Raw genomic sequence first — 27,201 nt, forward strand, 5'->3', positions numbered from 1 at the left:
CTCGGCCTCCCAAAGTGCTGGGATTACAGGCGTGAGCCACTGCGCCCAGCCATTTTTTTTGTTTTTTTGTTTTTTGTTTTTGACACGGAGTCTCCCTCTGTCACCCAGGCTGGAGTGGAGTGGCGCGATCTCGGCTCACTGCAACCTCCGCCTCCCGGGTTCAAGCGATTCTCCTACCTCAGCCTCCTGAGTAGCTGGGACTACAGGCGCCCGCCACCACGCCCTGCTAATTTTTTCGTATTTTTAGTAGAGACGGGGTTTCACCGTGTCAGCCAGGATGGTCTTGATCTCCTGACCTCGTGATCTGCCCGCCTTGGCCTCCTAAAGTGCTGGGATTACAGGTATGAGCCACTGCGCCTGGCCCAGAGAGGCTCTTGATGGTGAAGTAGTTGACAAACACACAGGTTCAAAGTCAGACAAAGGGCAGGGAACAATTAATCAAAGCCTCGATTTGAGGCAAGACCAGAGTGGCATTGATAGTGGAATGGTTGACAGAGCTTCAGATCTGATGTGAAACCAGTGATGCTGGACAAGTTAACCGAGGCCCAAATGCGACTGATAACACTATTTTTATTCTTTCTGCATTATCTATTCCCCCTTAGGTGGTGAGTCAAGAAAAGTACCACCAAGATGAGTTTAAAGTAGAATGTCAAATCTGCCACCTCAAAATTTCACAAAGAGGAGACCCCCAAAATCATGCACAACAATATTCATGATCAATCATCTTGAATCTAGACTCAATAGAGAATGTGAAGAGTGTAAACAAAAGAAGAAAAATGTTAGCGAAAAAGGAGGTTCCTCAAAATTATCTTGCCATCCACAGACCTTGGTGGAAACTGGGCATCTGTGTGGTGTTGCATACTGTGCAGAAAAACAGTAACAGAGCAGGCCTCAACTGCAATCTTTGGAAAGGCCTGCTTCAAGGTTGGCCCTTGACTGGTGTCTAGGAACATAGATTCCAGGAGGGTTCCCACCATTCCCTAAGAGATAAGAATGGCTCACTCTGGCCGGGCGTGGTGGCTCACACCTGTAATCCCAGCACTTTGGGAGGCCAAGGTGGGAGGATCACTTGAGCCCAGGAGTTCAAGACCAGCCTGGGCAACATGGTGAAACCCATCTCTACAAAAATCAGCTGGGGTTGTGGTGGTGCATGTCTGTGGTCCCAGCTACTTTGGAGGCTGAAGCAGCAGGACCGCTTGAGCCTGGGAGGTTGAGGCTGCAGCGAACCGTGTTTGAGCCACTGCACTCCAGCCTGGGCAACAAAGTGAGACCCTGTCTCAAAAAAAGAAAAAAATAAAAAAGAAAAAAGAATGGCTTACTCTACCTAAGCTGTTTGTATTAAAAAGTGGGCCGGGAGCAGTGGCTCACGCCTGTAATCCCAGTATTTTGGGAGGTCGAGGTGGGCGGATCACAAGGTCAAGAGATGGAGACCAGCCTGGCCAATATGGTGAAACCCCGTCTCTACTAAAAATACAAAAGTTAGCCGGGCATGGTGGCACGCGCTTGTAGTCCCAGCTACTCAGGAAGCTGAGGCAGAATTGCTTGAACCCAGGAGGCAGAGGTTGCAGTAAGCCGAGATCGCACCACTGCACTCCAGCCTGGCGACAGAGCGAGACTCCGTCTCAATAATAATAATTTAAAAAGGTGGTTTATGCTGAGCCCCTGCTTTCCTTTTGGGAGTCTGGGATTTGGGTAGGTGCCAGGCAGGGGGTGCCTGTGTGACCATACCCCAGTAAAAACTTGATTATCAGCCAGGCGCTCACGCCTGTAATCCCAGCAGTTTGGGAGGCTGAGGTGGGAGGATCACTTGAGGTCAGGAGTTCAAGACCAGCCTGGCCAACATGGTGAAACTCCATCCCTACTAAAAATACAAAAATTAGCTGGGCTTGCTGGTGTGCGCCTGTAATCCCAGCTATTCGAGAAGCTGAGGCCCGAGGATCGCTTGAACCCAGGAGGTGGAGGCTGCAGTGAGCCGAGATCACGCCATTGCATTCCAGCCTGGGCATCAGAGCAAGACCCGCCCCCCAAAACAAAACAAAACAACAACAACAACAAAAAAAACTTCTGGGTGCTGAGTCTCTAATTGAGCTTCCTTGGTTGGCAACATTTCGCATGTATTGTCACAACCCATTACTGTGAACCGAGCACATCTTCTGTGACTCCAATGAGAGAAGAGCCCTGGAAACTTGTCACTGGGTCTCTCTGGGAGTTGGTCCTGCACACCATTTCTTTTTGTTGATTTTGCTCTATATCTTTTTGTTGTAATACATCAATCATAGCCATGAATACAACCACATACTGAGTCTTGGAAGTCCTCCTAGCAAATCACTGGGCCTGGGACTGGTATTGGGGACCATGACACACACACACATACATGACCTTTACCACGGGAACAATCTAGCTCACTGATGTCCCTATCTCACCACCATGTACCCTGAGGTCTATTAGATGGAAGTGCCAGATAGAAATGCTTGGGGTAAAAGTAACCACACTGTCAAATAACTGGACTGAACAAACGGGAGATTATTTCCCTCCAACAAGACTGTTGGTGCGAGTTCAGCAGCTCAGCAACACTGGACCAAGCTGGAGTCTCTACCAAGCTGTGGACTGACCCTAAGGTCCCAAGATGTCAGTCGCAGTTCCAGTCAACGCATATGTGGCAACAAATGGAGCTGAGGAGGAAGGGAGGGGACGGAGCAAGAGCCTCTTTGCTGCTTCAGGTAACTTTGACATTTTCTGGTGACACAGGCCACTGATAAGCGATTTTGGTTATTTACCCCCATCAATACTCAAACCTTTTTCTCCTCTCTCGGGGCTCCCCTCAAATACTTAGCATCACTTTTTGGTCTCTAAGCTGTTCCAGGGCTGGAATTTGCACCCTGAATGGGGCTGGGAGGAGACAAGGGTGGTCTGAGGGATGGAGATTCCACCACACAGCAGGAGGCCCCAGGTCAGCCTTAACTTCCAGTTGCTCCTGCACCAGCTTGGGGCTCCAGGACCCAACATGTCTGCTCCCTGCTTTCAAGAAACAACACTATGCAGAGAGAGAGGTGGAGCCCAGGCAAGGGCTGCTGTGTGGAGGAGTCTGGGGATATCGCCCCCTGAGGAGGCAGCAGAGTCCTGCAGCCTAACATGGTGAACCCGCTGGGGGTCCAACCCAACGTTCCCTGCCAACTCCTCCACTGTCACTACCCTGGTGCAAGTCCCCATCACTGCGCTCAGAGGGGTCTCCTGCTGGGTCCCCTGCTTCTACGCCCACCCCCAATTTGTTCCCTTCAGCAGCCAGAGGGAGCCTCTATGACCAAGTCAGATCATATCCCTCCTCTGCTTGAGACCTTCTGGTCACTCCCACTCAGAAAAAAAGCCAAAGTCCTCACTGTGGCCCACGAAGCACCTGGCCTGTCTGACCTCATCTACTGTCACACTCTGGTCCAGCAAGACTCTGGCATACACAATGATCCTTCTGGAGCGCTCTAGCCTCAGTGCCTTTAGGCTGGCTTTCTCTCTGCCTAGAATGTTCTCCCCCTACACTATGACTCCCACTCACTTCATTCAAGTCTTTATTTAAATGTCACCCTGAGCCAGGTGTGGTGGTTCACGCCTGTAATCCCAGCACTTTGGGAGGCTGAGGCGAGTGGATCGCTTGAGCCCAGGAGTTCGAGACCAGCCTGGGCAACATGGCGAGATCCCGTCTCTACTAAAAATACAAAAAGTACCCGGATGTGGTGGCACACACCCATAGTCCCAGCTACTTGGGAGGCTTAAGTGAGGGCCACTTGAGTCCCGGAGATTGAGGCTGCAGTGAGCTATGGTCATGCCACTGCATTCCAACCTGGGTGACAGAGTGAGACCCTGTCTCAAGAACAAAAAAGTCACCCTGTCAGGATCATCTTCCCTGATGCTGTCACCATAAAGAGCCCACTCCCCCAACTTCTGCAGCTCTGTCTCCCATCCTTGCTTTATTTTCTTCACACCACTCATCATTAGCTGGCCTGTTCCGTATTTTTGTCTACTGTCTCCATTATGATGCAAGCCCAATGAGGGCAGGCATTTCTGTCAGTTTAGGTCAGAGCAGTATCCCCAGTGCCCAGAACAGTTCCTGGCACACGGTCGGGGCTCACTAATGTCTATCGAATGCATGAGTGTGTAAAACAGTTAAGGCGGTGCCTGTGACCCAGCAGACATTCAATCAATGCTTGTGGAATGAATGAATCCGTCGATGCATGAATGCACGAATGAGTCAATGAACCCCGTTCCACCGTGTTCCTGGAGCTGCCCGCTGCCCTGCCCGTCCCTGGCAGAGTTGGGAGCTGGCCCTCAGCACGACCACCGAAACTTTATTTACAACACGAGGCTGGAGTAAGAGGGGTGGGATGGAGGACAGCAGCAGGGCTGACAGGACCCTACTTCTGCTCCCGCCTCCAGACGATGACCATGCCGCTGGCGTCACTGGAGGCCAGTAGGCTCTCGTCGCAGTTGAAGCTGACATCAAGCACAGGTGCACTGTGGCCCTGCAGCTTGTTGACGGCAGCCTTGGCCGCCCGCTCCACATCAAAGAAGTGCACGCACATGTCCTCACTGCCCGTCACTGTCGGGGTGAGAGGGAGAGGCCATCGGGAGGCGCCTGGGGTGCCCGTGGTGGGAAGTCCCTGAGGTGTCTGAGGTGTTGAAGGGTGTATGTCCGAGGTGTGAGGTCCTAGCATGGCTTGGGGAGGTTTGAGGGGGCCCCATCCCTAGATGGGAGGTCGCCTGGCTGTTTCGGTACTGTGTGCAGAGTGCGAGGTCTCTGGGCTGTTTGGGGGGAAGTGCGTTCAAAGTGTGAGTTTTCATCACTTCTCGGCCTTTTGGCTGAGACCAAGTGCAAACTGTGAGTTCTCTGAGCTGTTTGGAGCTGTGAGTCCCAGAGTGATGCTGTTGGGGCAGGAGGGGTCATGAGGCCCAGGAAGTCAGGGCATCAGAGTGTCATGATGTCTGAGCCAGGTTGGCACCAGCCCTGGCTCCTGCCCCTCCCCAGTCACCCAGATCCCCTGTCCCTACAGGACTCACCCACGCAGGCCCCCTGGCGGAACGACATGAGGGGACAGAAGATGCTGCGCACAGGATGTGAGCTCTGCTCGATGGGGAAGCTTCTCTTCAGCTGCAGGGTCCCCTCGTTGTCTACCACCCTGACAGGAGGACAGACCGGGTCAAAACACAGCCCCAGCAGGGAGACAAGTCGTGGGCCTATGTCCCCACCCCTGTGCCTAAGTTCTTTTCAAGGTGCATGAAACCCGTTTTTTTTTAGTTTTTGAGACAGGATCTCACTCTGTCACCCAGGCTGGAGTATAGTGGTGCGATCATGGCTCACTGCAGCCTCAACCTCCCAGGCTCAAGTGATCCTCCCGCCTCAGCCTCCCGAGTAGCTGGGACTACCTATAGGCACACACCACACCCAGCTTATGACACCCAATTCTGAGATGACTGCATAAACTATAAATAGGGGCTGATGTGTGAGTTACTGATGGTTCAGAAACCATCTCTGTTGGTATAAATGGGAGCCTCTGCAGTTTCATTCACTAGCTTTTCTTTCTAAGGGTCTCTAAAAGATCCTGGTGTTAACACAGGCACAAAGAGAGGAAATAAACACACTATGGTACGCCCACACTGTGGAAAACTGCACAGCCCTTAGAATAAACCACAGTCCCCACAGGTGACCTGGGGGGTTGCCACAAGGCATCGCATGGTGAGAAACTTGAAATGTAGGAAAGGCTATTTCTTTTTTCTTTCTTTTTTAAGAGATGGAGTCTGGCTCTGTCATCCAGGCTGGAGTGCAGTGGCACCATCTCAGCTCACTGCAACCTCCGCCTCCCAAGTTCAAGCAATTCTCCAGCCTCAGCCTCCCGAGTAGCTGAGATTATAGGCACCTGCCACCAAGCTCAGCTAATTTTTGTATTTTTAGTACAGAAGGGGATTTGCCATGTTGGCCAGGCTGGTCTCAGACTCCTGACCTCAGGTGATCCACCCGCCTTGGCCTCCCAAAGTGCTGGGATTACAAGCGTGAGCCACTGTGCCTGGCCGGAAAAGGCCATTTCTTTAAAATGTCTTTCCTTCAAAACTGTGGTGGGACCTAGGCAAGGTGGCTCACGCCTGTAATCCCAGCACTTTGGGAGGCCAAAGTGCGCGGATCACTTGAGGCCATGAGTTCGAGACCAGACTGGGTAACACAGCAAAACCTCATCTCTACAAAAAATAGATTAAAAAAGTTGGCCGAGCATGGTGGCGTGTGCCTGTAATCTCAGCTACTTAGGCTGAGGTGGGAGAATCGCATGAGCCCAGGAATTGGAGGTTGCAGTGAGCCATGATCATGCCACTGCACTCCAATCTGGGTAACAGCAAAACCCTGTCTCACAAACAAAAACACACGCGGATATGTGTACACGCCTAGGATTTGTAGACAGACAAGGATATGTGGAAAGATGTGGATCGTTAATGGGCTTTACTGTGGCAGAAGGAGGCCAGAGGTGGCAGGAGGAAGAAAGGAGAGGCTGTGGGAAATGGGTACAAACTTAAGGGTACACTTAAATTTTAAAAAATTTAAGTATATATAGAAATTGTTTTAAAAGGAGGGGAGAAATAAAGGGGTAGAATAAAAAGCATCCTCTTAGGCAGTGGTTTTCAGGCCTGGCTAGATATCGCTTAGGGAATTTCTCAATCTACCAATGCCCAGGCCCATCCCAAAGCTTCTGAAATTACTGGCCTGCAGGGGGGCCCGGGCAAGAGTTTTTGAAGCTCTTCAGGTCATTTCAATATGTGGCCCAGGCTGAGAACTGCATTTGGGCAACATGACAGATGTGAGTGGGGACAGTAACCCCCAAATTGCCCCCCGCAAAAACAAAAACAGAAACAATAAAAGAAAAAAGAAAGGAAAACAGGCCTCTGCTTTAGGTAGCCCTAATCTATTTTATGCTTCAGTTTGCTCGCCTGCAAAATGGAAATAATAACGGCACCTACCTCACAGGTCGGTGCAAGGATTCAATATGGTGATACGTGGAAACTGCTTCGAACGGGCCTGGCCGCAGTGATTGCTGTAAACGCGCTCACTATTGCTATTACTGTTAACTGCTACTACTGCTCCCTCAATTAAATTAACCTGATAGAGGAGATGAGCTACTGTCCCAGTGTGCTGGAGGAGGCAGGCCCTCCATCTCCAGGAGGCCCTGATGGGGGACCCACCTGTAGAGCAGCAGCTTGTTGAGGCAAGCATTGATGAGCAGTGAGGGATCCCGGGCCTCGCGGCTGACCCAGGACCGGGCTGAGATGCTGGTCACAGGGCTCCCCTCATGCACCACCAGACGCTTGGCTTTGGTCAGCTTCCCTGCAGCAGCAGAGGGAGGGAAGGCAAAGGCGAGGGTGAGGGCTGTGCCCTGGAAGGGCTGGAGGGCGAGCACTCAGATGCAGGCCTGCCGTCTGCCTACCCGTGGCCATGTCGAAGAGGAAAGAGAAGACACTGCCCCGGTCATCACCCGCCCAGAGCAGCCGGCCAGGGGCATCAAAGGACAGAGCAAGGACACGGCCCGTCAGCTTGCTGGAGCCCCCCTTCACTTTCTTGCCCGTGGAGATGTTCATGACATGCACGTTGTGCTTGGCGTTCCCCACCTGTGGGGAGAATGCACAGACCATCATCCTGCTCCCAGCCAGGCCCTCCTTGAGTCTGACCACAATGGGGCTGCTGTTGATGCGACTGGCTAGTCCCTGAGTCTATTCACAGTGCGGCTGTGGCAGGTAGACAAGGTGACCAGGCATGAATCCACCTCCCTAGCCAGCCCCTTTTGCAATCTGCCCAGAGTAGGCCACCTGCCTATGGGACTAAAGGGCCTTCAGAGCCATCATGCTGCCCCTTGGTTGGTCCTCCCACAGTGTGAGAACCACAGGGCCCATCTAGGCCTGTGATCCCAGCTTTCCCCTGCTCCCTGGCTGCTCCTTTCTGGAACTTGTGGGGCTGCTGCTGATGTGGGGAGAATCCCGGCCCACAAGCTCACCCTTAGTTGGTTCCTCTGCAGTTCACCCCACCCCACTCCGGGTCACACCAGACTTTCTAATGTCCTTCCCCTGCTCTCTGACCAATCTACCCTGGAGTCTGACATGGTGGGGCCACTGACAGACCAGACAAGGCTCAGCCTCATCATCCTGCTCCTCAGAGGTAGCCCCTGCAGCTGGAAAACTGTAGGACTGCAGCTGATGGGACCAAAGGGGCCCCAGAGCCAGAACCCTGCCCCTGGCCAGTGCTCCCTGGAGCACAGCAAGGCCATCCCAAACCAAGAATGGCACTCCCCCTTTTTTTTTTTTTTTTTGAGACGGAGTCTCGCTCTGTCACCCAGTGGCGCCAGCTCGGCTCACTGCAAGCTCTACCTCCCAGGTTCATGCCATTCTCCTGCCTCAGCCTCCCGAGTAGCTGGGACTACAGGCGCCCGTCACCACACCCGGCTAAGTTTTTGTATTTTTAGCAGAAACGGGGTTTCACTGTGTTAGCCAGGATGGTCTCGATCTCCTGACCTCGTGATCCACCCGCCTCAGCCTCCCAAAGTGCTGGGATTACAGGCGTGAGCCACCACGCCCGGCCCACTCCCCTGTCTTCTGATTTGCTTCCCTTTTAAGTCTGACCACACTAGGACTGCTGTGACGAGATTGGGTGGGTGCGGGGGGATCCTAGGACCCCCTGGCTGTCCCTCCTTATACTCTGAATCCCTCAGATGGCCTTCCTGACCCAGCCCATCAGCCCTTGATGAGTGGGTGTCCTGGAGCCTGACCACGGTGAGGTTGTTGTTGACGGGCTGGAAGGTGCAGCAGAGCAGTTCAGCGCCATCAGGGTCAGGGATCTCCCGGATGCAGCGGCCATCCTCAGAGGCCCAGATGCGCATGGTGGCATCCAGTGAGGTGGACACGAGGATGTCATTGGAGAGGGACCAGGCGAAGTCAGAGACACCACGGGTGTGGCCCCGTAGCACACGAAGCACTGTGGGTGGGGCGGGCACCAGCTGGCACAGGGAGATGCTGCCGTCGAGTGAGCAGCAGGCCAGGCGGTGCCGGTCATCATTCGCGAAGCGCACCCTTGGGACTGCAATGCCAAGAAGCCATTAGTGGGAGTCTGCACACTCATTGGGCACTTTTCTCTCTAAAAGGCTCTGACGTGTGTGCCAGGGGCTGGGGCCCCACGGCATGAGGCACAGTGGCCTCAGCAAAGGGCTTTCCTTGGCTGACAAAGGGAACTGTAACCCCAGAAGACTCTCTGCCAAAACTCCCTAAGTCTTAGCAGCTCCTTTGCAGATTGCAAGTCTTCTGCAATGTGAGAAAGTTCCTGTCTTAGCGAACACTTTATAATCAAGTTCTTGGCAGTTTGCAAAACCCTTGACACTGTAGCCCACTCTGCCCTCTGCAAGGGGATTTATCATCAGCAAAGGCTTTGAACTCTTCCAAGTGACTCAGGAACCCAGGCAGCCTGCTGCAAAGGGCTCTCTTAGGCTTCTAAGGCCCTTTCCAATAGACGAAGCACTGAGACTCTGCAGACCACTTTGCAGAGGGATTTTCAGTCTGCAAAAGGCTTTACGGATGGTCATTCCTCCTTTGGAGGTGTGCCAGGGGCCTTGGATTCAGAAAAGGATGCCTTGGTTGGTTGTCACAGTTTGGGCAAATGCTTGGTGATGGAACCCGCCACCCACTGGCTCACCTGCCTCATCCACGTGCTGGTCAAAAACATGGTACATGCCCGCAAAGGCATAGTTCTCGCTCAGTGATGTGTCCCCGGCCATGGCCCGACTTGCCTCTGCCGCTGACGTGGGCACCACGCTGCCAGGGGGCCTGGGCCCCAATAGGAAGTGAGGGGTGACAGGAGGTAGATGCAAAAGTGTTCAGTCTGCCATTGCCCCAGGGCCCCTCTCCTCCTCGCAACCCACCCCCAGCCTTGGTTGCCTCTGTGCATACCTGTCCTCATAGACAGCACGGTTCATCTGTGCCTGCAGCTGGTAGGAGCCTCGGCTGACAGAACGACGGTGCCCACGGGCCCCCAGGGCCCGAGGATCATCCTCAAAGTCCTGCAAATGGAAAGGGTCAGGGTGGGTGCATCCTGCAAAAAACTCGAGAACCTTTGAGGTGTGGAGCCCTGAAAATCTACCTAGAGCCAGATCACTTCTCACCGTGCCCCCTGCCACCACCACTGCTGCCCGCTTGTACAGTGGCTTCCTCATGAGTTCTGCTGTTCCTGCCCTCCCCCTGCTCAGCAGATACTCAAGACAGGGCTTGCTATATGTTTACTGACCTGTTTACCAAGTTTATTGTCTGTTTGTTGATTTACTTGGCATATTCTATTTTTGTCCTCTGCTGATGCAGAACAGTGCCCACCAAAGAGCAGGTGCTTGATGAAAGTCAGTGGAGTGAATGTGTGTAGGCAGGGTATGCCCAGGGGGTGAATGTGGCCAGGAGCTCACCTCCATGCGGTCAAGGGTAGTGCGGCTACTGCGGACGATGCTGTTGCTATAGGCACGAGCACTGCCTGGCTCGGAGAGGGGTCCGTAGCGCTGGCCCAGCAGCTGCCCCCGAAGCCTCAGGTACTGCCGACGCAGCGCTGGGGGGTGCCCAGCCTTGGCATTCTCCCGCAGCAGCTGGCTGCGCCGGCGGATATACTGCGTCCGAAACTGTGGAAACGTTGGTGTGCGGTACGCGTTGTACCTGCAGGGTCAGGATGCAGGGCAGGCAGCAGGCACAGGACAGAGGGAATCAATCAGCTCGGGAGATAGGGCAGGAGAGTGAGGTGTGTGGCAGTGACTGGGGCCTGGGTGGTTAGAATGACTAGCAGTGGTGACGGGGGACCTCTTGGTCCTGCAGTGGGAGTGAGTCTGCAGTAATAATGAGCATGGTCATGAGGTCAGTTTGCAGACAACAGTGTCAGTCTGCTGCCCTGCTGGGGTCCATACGGGGTGACTGAGTCAGTGCAGACAATAATTGGGGTCGGTATACCAGGGCGACAGAAGTCAGAATGACATTAAGGGGGTCAGCGTTGGGAGGTGATGGGGTCAGAATGGGGAAGTGATGATGTAAAAAAAAAAAAAGTCCAGGGGACACCCATAGGGGATAGGATGTCACTAGCCTGAGCCCCACCTCCCTCTCACAGGCAGCGTCGTTGCGCATGCCTATATCTGACCACACTTTCCCGGCTTGCTGTTTAGACTCCTCTCCGGCCCAGCCAACTCACCGCGGGCGTGCCCGCCCCCGCTACTGCGCATGCTCACCTCCGGCATGCCCACGCAGCCGCATTAAGGCAAGTTCTCCGCCCAGCCTCACTTATCGCCATTGCGCATGCACCACAGTAAGTTCTGCTCCCATGGGCTTCGACCCCACGCCTCACCTCGCGTCCACTGCTAAGACTTGCTGCCACACCGCGGCCATTCCCCGGCCTCCTCCTCTGGCGTGTCCGCCCGCGGGAGCCTGCAGGACAAGGGCCTGGAATGTGAGCGTCCCGAGCGAAGGGATCTAGTTCCGTCCCGTCCGCCAGGCGACCACTGCCATAGACATCGAGTCCCTCCGCGCCGGAGATGTCACGAACTCCCACCCGGCTGTTACCATGGTCATCACCCCAGCCCTGCCCTTCCTGGGCAGCGCCGGGGTGACACACAGCGATTCAGAACAGACACCGCCCCCCCCAGTCGCCATAGCAACGCCCCTCCCCCGCCTAGCATTCCTTGCTTGACATTCCCCATCCATCCTGTCCCCGCCGCCCTCCGCCTTCCCTTCTCAGGTCCAAGAGCATAGCCCGGGATCGGGAACCACCTCCGGGGCTGCCTCCGGTTCTTGAGGCCCCCCGGAGCGGCCCTGAGACCACTGTCGCCGGTTCCTTCTGTCTCTCCTCCCTTTCTCAGGCTCCAAGCAAGATGGCTGCCTGCTATCAGAAAGAGCTGCCGAGCCCAGAGCGAATCGATAGACATCCTTCCCAGGGCGTGGGAGTCTCGCAGGCGCATTGAGGGACATTCGCTTCAGGCCCAAGGACGGAGGCTCCACCCCTCGAGTTCTACCCACTCGTTAATGGCACTTTTTGTATATGGAAGGATAGTGTCTAAGGGACATAGCGTCAGGGGTGAGTTTGCGAATCATTCCCTAGAAATCAGAAGTACATTATAAAAAAGAGAAGAAACACGACTTTTAAAAGTGGTGTAGGGCCGGGCGCGGTGGCTTACGCCTGTAATCCCAGCACTTAAGGAGGCCGAGGCAGGTGGATCACTTGAGGCCAGGAGTTCAAGACCAGCCTGGCCAACATGGTGAAACCCTGTCTCTACTAAAACTACAAAAATTAGCCGGGTATGGTGGCGGGTGCTTGCAGTCCCAGCTACTCGGGAGGTTGTGACAGGAGGATCGCTTGAGCCCAGGACGCGGAGGTTGTAGTGAGCTAAGATCGTGCCACTGCACTCCAGCCTGGGTGACGGGAGTGAAACCCTGTCTTAAAAAAAAAAAAAAAAAAAAAAGTGGTGTAGGCCACTTTTTAGCAGCACAATCTTGTCCAAGCAAAACTTGAATAATGTAATAAAAAATCATCATATATGTAAAGACGCCTTGAAAGTTCACCAGTTCTTGCAGTGGGCCTCTGCACACCCCTGGGATGAATAACGTCGGTTTTGTGTGTGTGACTGGGATGGTTGGACTTGGATGCCCCCAGAAAGCTTGAGGCTTGAGTTTCTAAAGACAGAAGATAGAAGTAGGCAAAATAAGCTTTGGGGTTTGGATCCAAGGAGGCTATCTGAATCATCTCTATTTCAACTTCCAGCAGGAAGCTGCGTTTCAAATTGTTCATCTTAACGTTATCAGGGTAAACTTCCTGTTGGATCTTAACATCAACTGACATAAAATTCGAAGCTGTTATTTTCCACACTATTTTTATAACAAATACAATCAATTGAACAATGTTTTAAAGTCACTGAAAGATCCCACTGTATTGTATTGACTCAGCATCTCCCTTGTCCATGTAACAAGCTTATCAGTGTCTTTTAATATTAAATACTCTTTTGTAACATGATTGATAAAGAATAGACTCTATTTCACTGCACAAACGTGTAACGTTAACAAGAACAATATTTATGAGACAATGTCCTGGGTACTGTTCAAGGTATTTTATATCTGTTAATCTATTTAATCTTTTTTTTTTTTTTTGAGATGGGGTCTCACTCTGTCACCCAGGCTGGAGTGCAGTGACATGATCTTGGCTCACTGCAATCTCTGCCACCTGGGCTCAAGCAGTCCTCCCATCTCAGCCTCCCGGGAGCTGGGACCACAGGCATTTGACACCATGCCCGGATAATTTTTCTATTTTTGGTAGAGACAGGGTTTCACCATGTTGCCCAGGCTGGTCTCAAACTCCTGAGCTCAAGTGATTCGCCTGCCTCAGCCTCCCAATGTGCTAGGATTACAGGTGTGAGCCACTGCACCCGGCCAATTTAATCATAATAACTGAAGGTTGTGGGTCCTATTACTATCGCCAATTTACAGATGAGGATATTTGAAGCCCAGGGAATTCAAGGGTGACATTTTATGGAACTGGTTCCCTTAAGATTTTTTTTTTTTAAAGACATGGTGTCAACTGGGCATAGTGGCTTATGTCTGTAATCCCAGCACTTTGGAAGGCTGAGGTGGGAGGATCACTTGAGTCCAGGAGATTGAAACCAGCCTGGGGAACAAAGTGAGACCCCATCTCTACCAAAAATTAGTCAGGCATGGTGGTACATGCCTGTAGTCCCAGCTACTCGGGAGGCTGAGGCAGAAGAATTGCTTGAGCCTGGGAGGTTAAGGCTGCAGTGAGCTGTGATTGTGCCACTATACTCCAGCCTGGGCAACAGAGTGAGACCCTGTCTCTGAAAAAAAAAAAAAAAAAAAGCTGGGTGTGGTGGCTCACACCTGTAATCCCAGCACTTTGGGAGGCTGAGGCGGGCAGATTACCTGAGGTTAGGAGTTCGAGACCAGCCTGGGCAACATGATGACTCTGTCTCTACTAAAAAGATAAAAATTTAGCCGGGCATGGTGGCAGGCGCCTGTAAAAATCCCAGCTACTTGGGAGACTGAGGCAAGGACAGTCACTTGAACCCTGGAGGCAGAGGTGGCAGTGAGCTGAGATCGTGCCATTGCACTCCAGCCTGGGCAACAAGAGCAAAACTCCATCTCAAACGTAAATCAATTAAAAAAGAGAGAGAGAGATGGGGTTGGCTGGGCATGGTGGCTTGCACCTGTAATCCCAATACTTTGGGAGGCCAAGGCAAGAAGATGACTTGAGTCTAGGAGTTTGAGACCAGCCTGGGTAATACCTTGAGACTACATCTCTACAAAAACAGCCGGGCGCGGTGGCTCACGCCTGTAATCCCAGCACTTTGGGAGGCCGAGACGGGCGGATCACAAGGTCAGGAGATCGAGACCATCCTGGCTAACCCAGTGAAACCCCGTCTCTACTAAAAAATACAAAAAACTAGCCGGGCGAGGTGGCGGGCGCCTGTAGTCCCAGCTACTCGGGAGGCTGAGGCAGGAGAATGGTGTAAACCCGGGAGGCGGAGCTTGCAGTGAGCTGAGATCCGGCCACTGCACTCCAGCCTGGGTGACTGAGCAAGACTCCGTCTCAAAAAAAAAAAAAAAAAATTAGCTGGGTGTGGTGGTGTGTGCTTATAGTCCCAGCTACTCAGGAGGGTGACGTGGGAGGATCACTTGAGCCTGGGAGGTCAAGGCTGCAGTGAGCCATGACACTGCACTCCAGCTTGGATGTTAAAGAGTGAAACCCTGTATTTTAAAACAAAAGAGATGGGGGGATGGGTCTTGATATGTTGCCCAGGTTGGTCTCGAACTTGTGGCCTTGAGGCATCATCCCACCTCAGCCTCCCAAGGAGCTGGGATTTATAGGCATGAGCCACCACACCCAGCCCTGAACTGGTCCCCTATTTGTGACCGGCATTGGGTTTATTTCCATGTTCTTTTTTCATCATAAAGAGTGTTGTGATAAATGCCTTTCCCATTCACTTCCACCTACTCTCAACAGAGCCCTGCCCCTTCATCCCACCACTCTGCTTCCAAAGAAATGTGATGGAATGAAATCACAGGAAAGTCAGGAATTCGAGTCAGGGATACCTGGAAAATTCTATTTTACCATTGGAATGAATTATTTTATTGTTGTTTTTCAATATTCACATATTAAATTTATAAAAATTATTTTTAAAACCTCTTCTATAAGGCTATAAGATACTAGACAAAACAAGCTAATGAAAGGTTTGTTGCCCAGGCACTGTGGCTCACGCCTGTAATCCCACCACTTTGGGAGGCTGAGGAGGGTGGATCACTTGAGACCAGGAGTTAAGAGACCAGCCTGGCCAACATGGGCACCTCTGCCTCCCGGCTCAAGCGATTCTCGTGTCTTAGCCTCCCAAGTATCTGGGATTACAATCGTGGACTACCACGCCTGGCTAATTTTTGTGTTTTTAATAGAGACAGGGTTTTACCATGTTGGCTAGGCTGGTCTTGAACTCTTGGCCTCAAGTGATCCACCCGCCTTGGCCTCGTAAGTCCTGGGATTACAAGCATCAGCCACTGCACCCAACCTGTTTGAATTGTTTTAACATGTATGTGCTGTCATTAGATTAAAAATGGTTTTTGTTTTTGTTTTTGAGACAGAGTTTCCGAATTTTTGTTTTTGAGACAGAGTTTTTGTTTTTGAGACAGAGTTGTTGTTTTTGAGACAGTTGTTGCCCAGGCTGCAGTGCAATGATGTGACCTCGGCTCACTGCAACCTCTGCCTTTTGGGTTCAAGCCATTCTCCTGCCTCAGCCTCCCGAGTAGCTGGGATTACAGGCACACACCACCACATCTGGCTAATTTTTTGTATTTTTAGCAGAGACGGTGTTTCACCAGGCTGGTCTCAAACTCCTAACCTCACGTGATCTGCCCACCTCTGCCTCCCAAAGTACTGGGATTACAGGCGTGAGCCACCGCGCCTGGCCTAAAAATGGGTTTTGAACAACAAGCCGATGAAAGAAGGCAGTTGCAGCTTGTTGAGAACTTGGAGAGAAAGGGGCAGTTTTATCTGTGGGAACGGCAGGTCAGTGAGTCGGGGAAATGAGGGTCTCAGGCCTGGGGGTATCAAGGAGAGATTGTGAATGACTTTGGTTGCAATCATGACATCTAGAAAAAAAAGCTCAAACCCATGGAGGACTACAAACCCCATTCACTCTAACAGGATCCAGGGCTGTTTTACTGTCAAGAGTGATGGGTGAAGGTCCCAGCCAAATGAACAGCAAAACCAGATTTGGACAGAAAAGACAGGTAAGCCTGAGTTGTTTGAAGATGATACTCATCACAACAGTGACTACGAGGGTGGAAGAAACGGGCAGGGGCTGTCTTTTTTCCAGACTCGTCCTTCCTTTATGAGCCCCCTACCTATCTGGCTCCCAGAGTTTAGAAATGCAAAGGAAAGGCTGAGTGTGGCGCCTCACACCTATAATCCCAACATTTTGGGAGGCTGAGGCAGGAGGACTGCTTGAGCCCCAGAATTTGAGATCTGCCTGACAACATGGTGAGACCCTATCTCTACAAAATAGAAAAAAATAACTAGGTGTGATGGTGCACACCTGTAGTCCCAGCTACTCAAGAGGTTGAGGTGGGAGGATCATTTGAGCCTGCAAAGTTGAGGCTGCAGTGAACCGTGATCACACCACTGCACTCCAGCCTGGGCAACAGAGTGAGACCCTGTCTCAAAAAAAAAAAAAAAAGAAAGAAAGAAAGAAATGCAAAGGAATGCCGTGGACCACATTGGCTGTGTCTGCTTTTTTTTTTTTTTTTTTTTTGAGACGGAGTCTCTAAGCTCTGCCTCCCGGGTTCACGCCATTCTCCTGCCTCAGCCTCCTGAGTAGCTGGGACTACAGGCGCCCACCACCGCGCCTGGCTAATTTTTTGTATTTTTAGTAGAGACGGGGTTTCACCATGGTCTCGATCTCCTGACCTTGTGATCCGCCCGCCTCGGCCTCCCAAAGTGTTGGGATTACAGGCGTGAGCCACCGCGCTGTGTCTGTTTTCATTGCTCCCACAGGCTGAAATAAAATCTCAAGTTGGGCCCCAACTTCAGGGGACAAAGTAAAGCATGATTTGAGGGAAAGTGTAGGTGGTTCAGGGGACAGGTGTGCTGAGAATCAAGGCCAGAGACAGAAACGGGAGGAGCCACAGAGCTGAGGTGTAATTGGAGTGGAGACACGGAATCGTCATTCACTTATCTCACCCCTGGTTTCTTCCTAGATGGGGTGAGTGGGGGTTAGGATACGAGGTCATAACTTTCATCATTTCCTGATGGGAAAACATTTGCCTCTGAAGCCAAAGTTCTCACAACCCCCAAATGGGGGTTGGTGACAACTCTCTATAGCCAAAGTCAGAAACGAGATTTCTGCCTTTGGAAGAAGCCTCAACAGAGCCCTGAGCGGCCCCCGGCATGCTGAACTAGTGAGCCAGCCTTCTGACAGATACTTCTTCAGTCCCTGGAGCTACGATTCTAACTGCCAAGATCAACAGTAAGAAAATAATAATGTAAGAAATTGGTAAACTTGTAAATGAAATAGTAGTTTGGCCGGGCATGGCGGCTCACACCTGTAATCCCAACACTTTGGGAGGCCATGGTGGGTGGATCACTTGAGGCCAAGAGTTTGAGACTAGCCTGTTCAACATGGTGAAACCCCTTCTCTATTAAAAGTAGAAAAATTAGCTGGGCATGGTGGCCGGTGCCTGTTATCCCAGCTACTGAGGAGGCTGAGGCGGGAGAATTGCTTGAACCTGGGAGGTGAAGGTTGCAGTGAGCAGAGATCACACCACTGCACTCCAGCCTGGGCAACAGAGTAAGATTCTTCTTTAAAAAAAAAAAAAAGTAGTTTGGTTATTGTTGCTGGGGGGCAGGTGTGAAAAGTAAATTTGAACTGAAACCAGAATGCACAAAGCCTTGGACTGCTGAGTGTGAGGATAAGGCGGCTGTTGAAGCCTGCCGGCCACGGATTCAGAGCCAGCGGAAATCACTTCACAGGGGTAGGACTAGGGTCACTCTGGTCTTGAGATCTCAATTCAGCTTGCCCAGTGAGGCATTCAGGGCTAGACTGCAGGTCTGGGAGGGTTTAGCCCTTGGATCTGATATCACAGTCCCAGGCGATTACAGCCCTTGATTCTTTTTCTTTGCTGCTAATATGTTGAACTACATCTCATGCTTTTCAAATGTCAAGCCACCCTTGCTGTCCTGGGATAGGTCCCACCTGGTTGTGGTGATAGCCTGCATTACTGAGTGCTGACTATACTGATCTTATATGTACTGTCACAAACCTAAGGAGGTAGGTATGATATTTAAACCCCATTTTGAAGATAAGGAAAGTGAACTCTGGAGGGGTTTACTGCCCATGGCCACAGATGTAGACAATATTAGAACTAGTGTTTGGACTCCAGTGGGAAGTCGAACTGTTTTTGTTTTGTTTTGTTCTACTTTAAGTTCTGGGATACCTGTGCAGAACGTATGCAGGTTTGTTACATAGGTATACATGTGCCATGGTGGTTTGTTCCACCTATCAACCCGTCATCTAGGTTTTAAGCCCTGCATGCATTAGGTATTTGTCCTAATGCTCGAACTGGACTGTTTCTTATCCTGGACACCAGAAACCACCAACCCCTAGTAACCAGCCAGCATTGTTGACAATAATGACCAGTCCCTCTCCTAGCTCTGTGCACCCCCAGCACTAAGTCCCAGATCTAATTATGTTCCTGTGTCTCTTCTGACCTCCAGGACTGCTATATGCGCCAAGGTCTGCAATGGTGTCCAGCTACCGTGAGGGGCTGATCTCCACCTAGGCTTCCTCTCCAACCTCACCCCTTGGCACTCTTACTCCATCAGGTTATGTTCCAGCCATGCTGGCTTCCTGTCACATGCTTTGAAAACTGTACAGTGTTTCTGGTATCTGGAATGCTCTCTGCTATGACTCACTTCCCTGACACTTCTCATCCTATGGTCATGTCACTAATAACAAGCACTTTATTTATGCCAGTCATAATTTATTTATTCATTTAAATTTATTTATTTATTTATTTATTTTGAGACAGAGTCTTGCTCTGTCGCCTAGGCTCTGGAGTGCAGTGGCGTAATCTCTGCTCACTGCAAGCTCCACCTCCTGGGTTCATGCCATTCTCCTGCCTCAGCCTCCCGAGTAGCTGGGACTACAGGCACCCGCCACCACCCCCGGCAAATTTTTTTGTATTTTTAGTAGAGACAGGCTAACACACTGTGTTAGCCAGGATGGTCTTGATCTCCTGACCTTGTGATCCGCCCGCCTCGGCCTCCCAAAGTGCTAGGATTACAGGCGTGAGCCACTGCGCCTGGCCTAATTTATTATTTTTTTGAGATGGAGTCTCACTGTCATTCGGGCTGGAGTGCAATGGCACAATCTCGGTTCACTGCAACCTCTGCCTCCCAAGTTCAAGCAGTTATCCTGCCTTGGCCTCCCGAGTAGCTGGGATTACAGACATGTGCCACCATGCCTGGCTAATTTTTGTATTTTTAGTAGAGACGGGGTTTCTCCTTGTTAGCCAGGCTGGTCTTGAACTCCTGACCTCAAGTGATCCACCTGCCTCAGCCTCCCAAAGTGCTGGGATTACAGGTATGAGCCACTGCGCCCAGCCTGAAGCACTTTACATTAATAGAAAATCTTGTGTAATCCTTACAACAGCAGCCTTGTGAAGTAGATACTATTGCCATCTCATCTCACAGGTGAGGAAATGAAAACAGAGGAAGTGACCTGCCCGAGGTCACACAACCAGTAAGCAATGGAACTGGATTTATACATAGGCCACTTGGCTCCGAATCCCTGTTCTTAACCACAACACTAACACCAACTGTCAAGTTACTTTTTGTGAGCTCGTCTAGTGTGGATTCCTAACAAGTACTTTGTCATCCCGCCCCCGCTTTGATCTGTCAGCAAACCCTGTGAGTTCCACCTTCAGAATATGCCAGGATCTGAGCTCTCATCTCCGCGTCCACTGCCGCCACCACCATCGCTGGTCTGGACAATTGCAGCAGCCCCCTCTCCTCAATCTGTCCTCACGGCAGCCAGAATGATCCTGTTGCAACCCAAGTCAGCCCAGGGCTCTCCTCTGCTCGGAGCCCTGCCGTGGCTCTCATCTCTCTCAGAGAAAAAGCCAAAGTCCTCTCCGTGCCCCACGAGGCCCTCCGGACCCTCCCTGACCTCACCACCTGCCACTGGCCCCTGGCTCACTCTGCTCCTGCCCCACTGGCTTTCTTGGTGTTCCCCACACACCAAGCAGCTCCCTCCTCAGGGCCTTTGCACCTGTTTGCTTTTCCCTCTGCCTTTAATTCTCCTCTTCCAGATGTCGTAGCAAGGTAAGGCTGACAGGTTTGGCCGGAAACGAAACGAGCCCTTGTTACATTCGGATGTTATATACATGGACCACGAAAGCAAGAACAGCCACAGATTCTGGCTCATGTCTCTTGGGCCGGGCAACACCAAAATGAAAGGGGCGAGATGACCACACCCCAGGTGGCAGGACACCTTGTTGCTGAGGAGCTCATTTCATGCTGCAGCTAAGCAGTTCTATAACCCAGAGGTGAGGGGTAGAAAGCCTCAAACCCCACCAGAACCTCAGGAGGTGGGGAGAAAACTCTCACAACAGGCTACTTGGTAGATAGGGAGGTGAATGGTAAATGGCCTCGTGAGAGCTCCCCACAAACCTTCTGTGCTCTGTGTTCCAAGGATTACAGGGCGTTCTGCCAAGACTTACATCAACTTACCTGCGTGGCCTGTGTGGAGACGTGCAAGGGAGCCAGAGCACTGTGGAGGAACCATTCCCACGAACTAGATCACTGGATATCCTCCTTGACTGCTCTCCCTTGAACATCGGGTCTCTGTTGAAAGGCACCTTCTCAGAGTCACCTTCCCTGACTGCCATGTGTAAACCAGCACGTCTCACTCTCCACCCCAACCCTGCTTTATTTCCCTTAATGCTTCCCACTCCCTAACATTACATTACACAGCAATGTTTTAGCTTATTGTAGGTGGACCCCACCAATGCATGATTCCTGAGGGAAAGACATGTCCTGTCTACTGTGGTGTCCCTGTTGTTGTTATGTGACACACAGAATAAATGCTAACATTGACTGACTCCGTCCCAACTACCAGACACTGATCTAGGTATTTCCATGTCTTAACTCATTGAATGGGCTACCTTTATTATCTCCATTTAACAGGCGAGGAGACTGGTGTTTAAAAGAGGTCCTGGGTTCGAGAGGAGAGAAATAAGGACTTCTGATGCTCAGCAAAAGGATGGTCTTTCTGCCTGAGGAAGCCGGGGGGTCCTGAGGGCTGTCACTGGGGAGGGGAAGCAAGTAGGGTTCTAGAGCTAGTGTCTGGAAAATGTCGACTTTATTTATTTTTATTTTTATTTATTTAGTTTTTCTGAGACAAAGTCTCAAGCTGTCACCCAGGCTGGAATGCAGTGGCGTGATCTCAGCTCACTGCAACCTCCACCTCCCGGGTTCAAGCAATTCTCGTGCCTCAGCCTCCCGAGTAGCTGGGATTACAGGCACACGCCACCACGCCTGGCTAATTTTTGTATTTTTAGTAGAGACGGGGTTTCACCATGTTGGCCAGGCTGGTCTCAAACTCCTGACCTGAGGTGATCCACCCACCTCGGTCTCCCAAAGTGCTGGGATTACAGGCGTGAGCCACCGCGCCCAGTCAAATATCAACTTTATTAATGAATGTCAGATATCGGGAAATAGAAGGTAGCAATTATAGAACAGGGCTTCTTGAGGCCCTTGGAGTAGAAACGCCTGTAACTAAGGAGAGGGCTGTGGGAGACACAGTGAGCCTGCAGAAAACACCTGAGGGTCTGCACTGCCCACACCAATGTGGAAGGGGAACAAACCACATCCCTGATAGCTTTCTTTTTCACTCTTTTAATGGAAAATTTCAAACTTACACAAAAGAATAGTATTGGTATAATGAACCTTCACAAAATCAAGTTTTAACAAGTTTAAGAAGAATGAAATCATATCAAGAGCCTTTCTGACCACAATGGTATAAAAGTAGAAATCAATAAAAGGAGGAAAATCAGAACACTCACAAATATGTGGAAATTAAACAATACTCTTCTGGCTGGGCACAGTGGCTCACGCCTGTAATTCCAGCACTTTGGGAGGCCAAGACAGGAAGATGTGTTTGTGCTTTGTTTTTTGTTTTTGTTTATTTGTTTTTCAGACGGAGTCTCACTCTGTCTGGAATGCAGTGGCGCTATCTCTGCTCACTGCAACCTCCGTCTGCCAGGTTCAAGTGATTCTCCTGCCTCAGCCTCCCAAGCAGCCGGGATTACAGGCGCCTGCCACCACGCTCGGCTAATTTTTTGTATTTTTAGTAGACACGGGGTTTCACCATGCGGGCCAGGCTGGTCTCAAACTCCTGACCTCAAGTGATTCACCCACCTCGGTCTCCCAAAGTGTTATGATTACAGGCGTGAGCCACTGCACCCCGCCAGGAAGATCTCTTGAGGCCAGGAGTTCAACACCAGCCTTGGCAACATAGTGAGACCCTTGTCTCCACAAAAAATAAAAGAATTAGCCGGGCATGGTGGTGTGTGCCTCTCAGCTACTCGGGAGGCTAAGGTGGGAGGATCCCTAGAGCCCAGGAGGTACAGGTTGCAGTGAGCTGTGATCTTGCCACTGCACTCCAGCCTGGGTGACAGAGCAAGACCTTGTCTCAAAAAAAAAAAAAAAAAAAAAAAAAAAAGAAAGAAAAGAAATAAAGATCTCAAATAAACAACCTAACTTTATACCTCAAGGGACTAGAAAAAGAATGAAGTTCAAAGTTAGCAGAAAGATGGAAATAACAAAATCAGAGCAAAAATAAATGAAATAGATGAAAAAAACCAGAAAAGATTAATGACACTAAGAGTTGTTTTTTTGAAAACATAAACGAAGTAAATAAAATCAGAAACATTACAAGTGAAACCACAGAAATACAAAGGACCTGCCAGGCACAGTGGCTCATGCCTGTAATCCCAGCACCTTGAGAGGCTGAGGTGGGAGGATCACTTGAGGTCAGGAGTTCGAGACCAGCCTGGCCAACACGGCGAAACTCCATCTCTACTAAAAATACAAAAATTAGCCAGGCGTGGTGGTGTGTGCCTGTAATCCCAGCTATCCAGGAGGCTGAGGCAGGAAGGATCACTTAATTCTGGGAGGTTGAAGCTACAGTGAGCCGTGACTGTGCCACCGCACTCCAACCTGGGTGACAGAGTGAGACCCTATCTCAAATAATAATAATAAGCCTACTAAAGACTACTATGAACAACTGATACACAAATTGGATAACCTAGAAAAAATGGACACACTCCTAGAAATATACACTCTACCAAGACCGACTCAGGAATAGAAAATCTGAACAGACGGTAACAAGCAAGCAGACTGAATCATTCATCAAAAATCTCCCAACAAAGAAAAGCCCAGGACCAAGATGGTTTCACAGTGATATCTGCCAAGTATTTCAAGGAGTACCAATCCTTCATAAATTCTTTCAAAAAATTGAAGAGGAGGGCCAGGAGCAGTGGCTCACGCCTGTAATCCCAGCACTTTGGGAGGCCAAACTGGGCAGATCACCTGAGGTTAGGAGTTCAAGACCAACCTGGCCAACATGGTGAAAACCCATCTCTACTGAAAATACAAAAATTAACCGGGCATGGTGGTGGGTGCCTGTAATTCCAGCTACTCAGGAGGCTTAGGCATGGGTGATGCATCCCTGTAATTCCAGCTACTCTGGAGGCTGAGGTGGGGGGATTGCTTAAGCCTGGGAAGTCGAGGCTGGAGTGAGCCAAGATCACGCCACTGCACTCCAGTCTGGGTGACAGAACAAGATGTCATCTCAACCAAAAAAAAAAAAAAAAAAGGTAAAAAGCGAGCCGGGCGCCTGTAGTCCCAGCTACTCGGGAGGCTGAGGCAGGAGAATGGCGTGAACCCGGGAGGCGGACCTTGCAGTGAGCCAAGATAGAGCCACTGCACTCCAGCCTGGGCGACAGAGCAAGACTCCATCTTAAAAAAAAAAAAGAAAGAAAAAAGAAAAAAAAGATTTGCTAAACAAGCTTATAGTAGGGGCATTAATTGATCTTATAGAATATTGACAGATGTACTTATGCGTTTTTTTTTTTGTTTTGAGACAGGGTCTCGCTGTTACCCAGGCCAAAATGCCACTCACTGCAGCCTAGACCTTCCAGGCTCAAGCAGTCCTCCCACCTCAGCCTCCCAAGTAGCTGGGACCACAGGTGTGCACCATCACACCTGGCTAATTTTTATTTTGGTTTAACAGGGGCAGGGGACAGGTGGCAGGTGGTGGGTGCCTCACTACGTTGCCTGGGTTGGTTTGGAACTTCTGGGCTCAAGCATTCCTCCTGCCTCAGCCTCCTAAAGTGCTGGGATGACAGGTGTGAGCCACCGTGCCCGGCCCCACGTCATGCTTCTAAGTTCCCCCAGTAAAGCACCCTTTACCAACAATTTTTGTCTGCCTTGTTTCTTGGCTCCTTCGGCATTTGGAGGTTTGCGTACAAGGCTCTTTCATGGGAACAATGAGTAAATGGATATATGTATTAAAAAACGAATAGACTCTTTCACAGCATATTAGAAATGTTTACTAAGAATAACGGCATGAACTGCTTTTAACAATTTAGAAAAGACCACCCCCACCCCCTCGCCCAGCCCACAGATCCAGGGCACATCCTCTAAGTAAACACAAATATTTTTGTAGTGAACTGTATGCATATTCCCACTGAGTAAAGGTTGTAAGAAGCCTCAGGTCAGGTCTTACCATCAAACTTGAAAACACTTGGAATGCAGCTGGGCAGGGACTTGGGCAGGTTTTGTCTTGATAAGCAGGTAAGAATGGCAGAACACTGGCTGTCAGTCAATGTTTTTTTTTTTATACACATGAAGTATTCACAGCAACTTATTTTAAAAACCTTTTTAAAAGTTCTACACCTTCACCCCCCCAACTCCCCAATCCAGAACATGGAACAAGAGTGTGGAGCTGTTTGATGAACTTGGTCTGCTCTTAACATTTTTTTTTTTTTTTTTTTAGGTAACACTTTGGTTTTATTTATAATTTTACTTAAAACAGTTTTTTTTTTTTTTGAGACCGAGTCTCACTTGTTGCCCAGGCTGGAGTGCAGTGGCACAATCTCGGCTCACTGCAAGCTCCGCCTCCCGGGTTCAAGCCATTCTCCTGCCTCAGCCTCCCAAGTAGCTGGGACTACAGGCGCCCACCACCACACCCGGCTAGTTTTTTGTATTTTTAGTAGGGACGGGGTTTCACCGTGTTACCCAGGATGTTCTCGATCTCCTGACTTCGTGATCCGCCTGTCTCGGCCTCCCAAAGTGATGGGATGACAGTCGTGAGCCACCGCACCTGGCCTGTTCTTAACATTTTACATTTAATACTCTTAGCCCCTAGGTCAGGCGCGGTGGCTCACGCCTGTCATCTCAGCACTTTGGAAGGCTGAGGTGGGAGGATCACTTGAGGTCAGGAGTTCGGGACCAGCCTGGTCAACATGGTGAAACCCCATCTCCACTAATACAAAAATTAGTTGGGCATGGTGGCAGGCACCTGTAATCCCAGCTACTCGGGAGACTGAGGCATGAGAACTGCTTGAACCCGGGAGGCGGAAGTTAGTGAGCTGAGATTGTGCCACTGTACTCCAGTCTGGGAGACAGTGAGATCCTGTCTCAAAAAACAACAAAACACTCCTAACCCCTGTGGAGTGGGTGGTTATTTCCATTTTATGGATGTTAGTTTGAAACTGAGGCAGAGATTAGGAAGCAAGGATCTGCAGTGATTTCTGCCTAGGTGGGTTAGGAGGGGTGGGGCTTAGGACTTGAAAGCCTAATTGAAAACCAAAAGCCAATCTCTTTATTCTGGACCTTGACAAGAGATCTGGTGAATGGTTTAGATTTTTGGTACAGACAAGTTCCAGGGCTTGAAAGTGAAAGTAGTCACAGGCCATGTGTTTGGTCTTTGCAGGTCTTGGGATACATGTTCTCAAGGTACCTTGAGTGTTTGGGGGGTTTCTAGCTTCAGTGGGTTCTTGACAGATGTGCATTAGTTGGATGCTGAGGTCAAACCAAAGTAGACCAACAAAGGTGGTGGGGGGTTGACCTCAAATCTGGAACTTTATTCATCAGGGACTATAGAAAACCGTGGGCTCTCTTCCTTAGAGCAGATAGACAGCCAGAGACTGGGACTCCCTGGGCTGGATGATCAGAAAGCACACTGTAAACACAGCAGCGCAGAGCAGGTTGAGAACTGTTATACAAGTAAATTTTGGTCTTTATTGATTTCACTTAGGGGGTCATTTTGTTGCAGGAATATTACTGATTATGGATCCTACCTCAGCTGACACTGGGGGTGAGAGGTACATTGCTGTCCTGAGAGGTGGGGAACAGAGGACCCCTCCAATCCCCCGACCTAGAAGGCATTCACAGTCCTCCCACCAATTCTCACTACCTTAGCTCCCCAAAGGCCCAGAATAGGATGCCTCCTCAGACCAAGTATCCACCTGGTGGGCTTAGCCACAATGCCCCACAGCCTAGGCCTGGTTTAGTGGGTGAGGTGGAAGTTCCCGAGTCTCCATCCACCTGCCAAAGCAAATTCATGACTGGGTTACAGGAAAAAGGGATATTGGGGCCTGTCCCAACTAGCTGGGAAACTCAGGAGCCAGGCCTCCAGGACTGAGACTCACAATACAACGCAACAGCAAGGGAATAGGCAGCTCAGGACAATAATGTCCTGGAATTTGCGACCTGGTGGTAACTTGGCTCAGTATTAGCCAGGTGAAAGCCATGAACAGATCTCTCTGTTCCAAACTAGAACAAATGGAGGGATAACGCCTATGGGGCCTCAATACAGCCACTAGAAAGAATCATGACTAAAGGGAGCAGAACTGAGGAACTAAGACCAGCTAGAATTACAAAATCACCACCAACTTACCACCCAAGACAAACACACACCAAAAAAGATCAAATCTCCGTGACTGAAAGCTTTGCCAACTCTTCTCAGTGGCTTTATATGCCAATTAATCTAACCCTCCCCAGAAAATGTAAAATGGTATGAAGCTGAAATGACTCACCCAAATACCTGGGAAGTA

The 27,201-nt window shown here is 50.5% G+C and overlaps 1 protein-coding gene and 1 long non-coding RNA gene across 8 annotated transcripts; one reads left to right on the forward strand and one right to left on the reverse strand.

Moving 5' to 3' along the window:
* Positions 1-4,248: 4,248 nt before the first annotated feature.
* WDR13 (WD repeat domain 13) lies at positions 4,249-21,250 on the reverse strand. 7 transcript variants are annotated; one of them, XM_031660917.1, is made up of 10 exons: positions 20,810-21,250; positions 11,262-11,457; positions 10,461-10,701; positions 9,958-10,067; positions 9,704-9,834; positions 8,787-9,094; positions 7,455-7,635; positions 7,213-7,354; positions 5,047-5,165; positions 4,249-4,588 (listed from the first exon to the last, which is right to left on the reverse strand). In XM_031660917.1, exons 1-10 carry the CDS (start codon positions 20,862-20,864, stop codon positions 4,404-4,406), a joined length of 1,668 nt encoding a protein of 555 aa, XP_031516777.1. In that variant the 5' UTR covers positions 20,865-21,250; the 3' UTR covers positions 4,249-4,403. The 7 variants fall into 7 exon arrangements, with proteins under 7 accessions (XP_031516777.1, XP_031516778.1, XP_021788725.1 ...); XM_031660918.1 differs by having other exon boundaries at positions 10,461-10,667; positions 11,378-11,457; positions 20,810-21,237; XM_021933033.2 differs by lacking the exon at positions 20,810-21,250 and adding an exon at positions 11,800-12,137 and having other exon boundaries at positions 9,704-9,822; positions 11,378-11,457.
* LOC108583794 lies at positions 11,994-21,030 on the forward strand. The gene is made up of 4 exons (XR_001898560.3): positions 11,994-12,103; positions 16,226-16,311; positions 19,772-20,625; positions 20,772-21,030. It is a non-coding gene; the product is annotated as an uncharacterized LOC108583794 (long non-coding RNA).
* Positions 21,251-27,201: the final 5,951 nt, after the last annotated feature.

This window comes from Papio anubis, chromosome X, assembly GCF_008728515.1.
Source record: "Papio anubis isolate 15944 chromosome X, Panubis1.0, whole genome shotgun sequence".
Classification (NCBI taxonomy): Eukaryota; Metazoa; Chordata; class Mammalia; order Primates; family Cercopithecidae; genus Papio; species Papio anubis.

Bases quoted from the DNA above. Each gene is read 5' to 3' on its own strand.
- WDR13 (XM_009197528.4), bottom strand. From the start codon at position 11,997: ATGTCCCTCAATGCGCCTGCGAGACTCCCACGCCCTGGGAAGGATGTC. The intron at 9,835-9,957 runs GTATGCACAGAG...ATTGGGGCCCAG, and splicing joins CGTGCTGTCTATGAGGACAG to GCCCCCTGGCAGCGTGGTGC. The intron at 9,095-9,703 runs GTGAGCCAGTGG...TTGGCATTGCAG, and splicing joins CCAGCACGTGGATGAGGCAG to TCCCAAGGGTGCGCTTCGCG.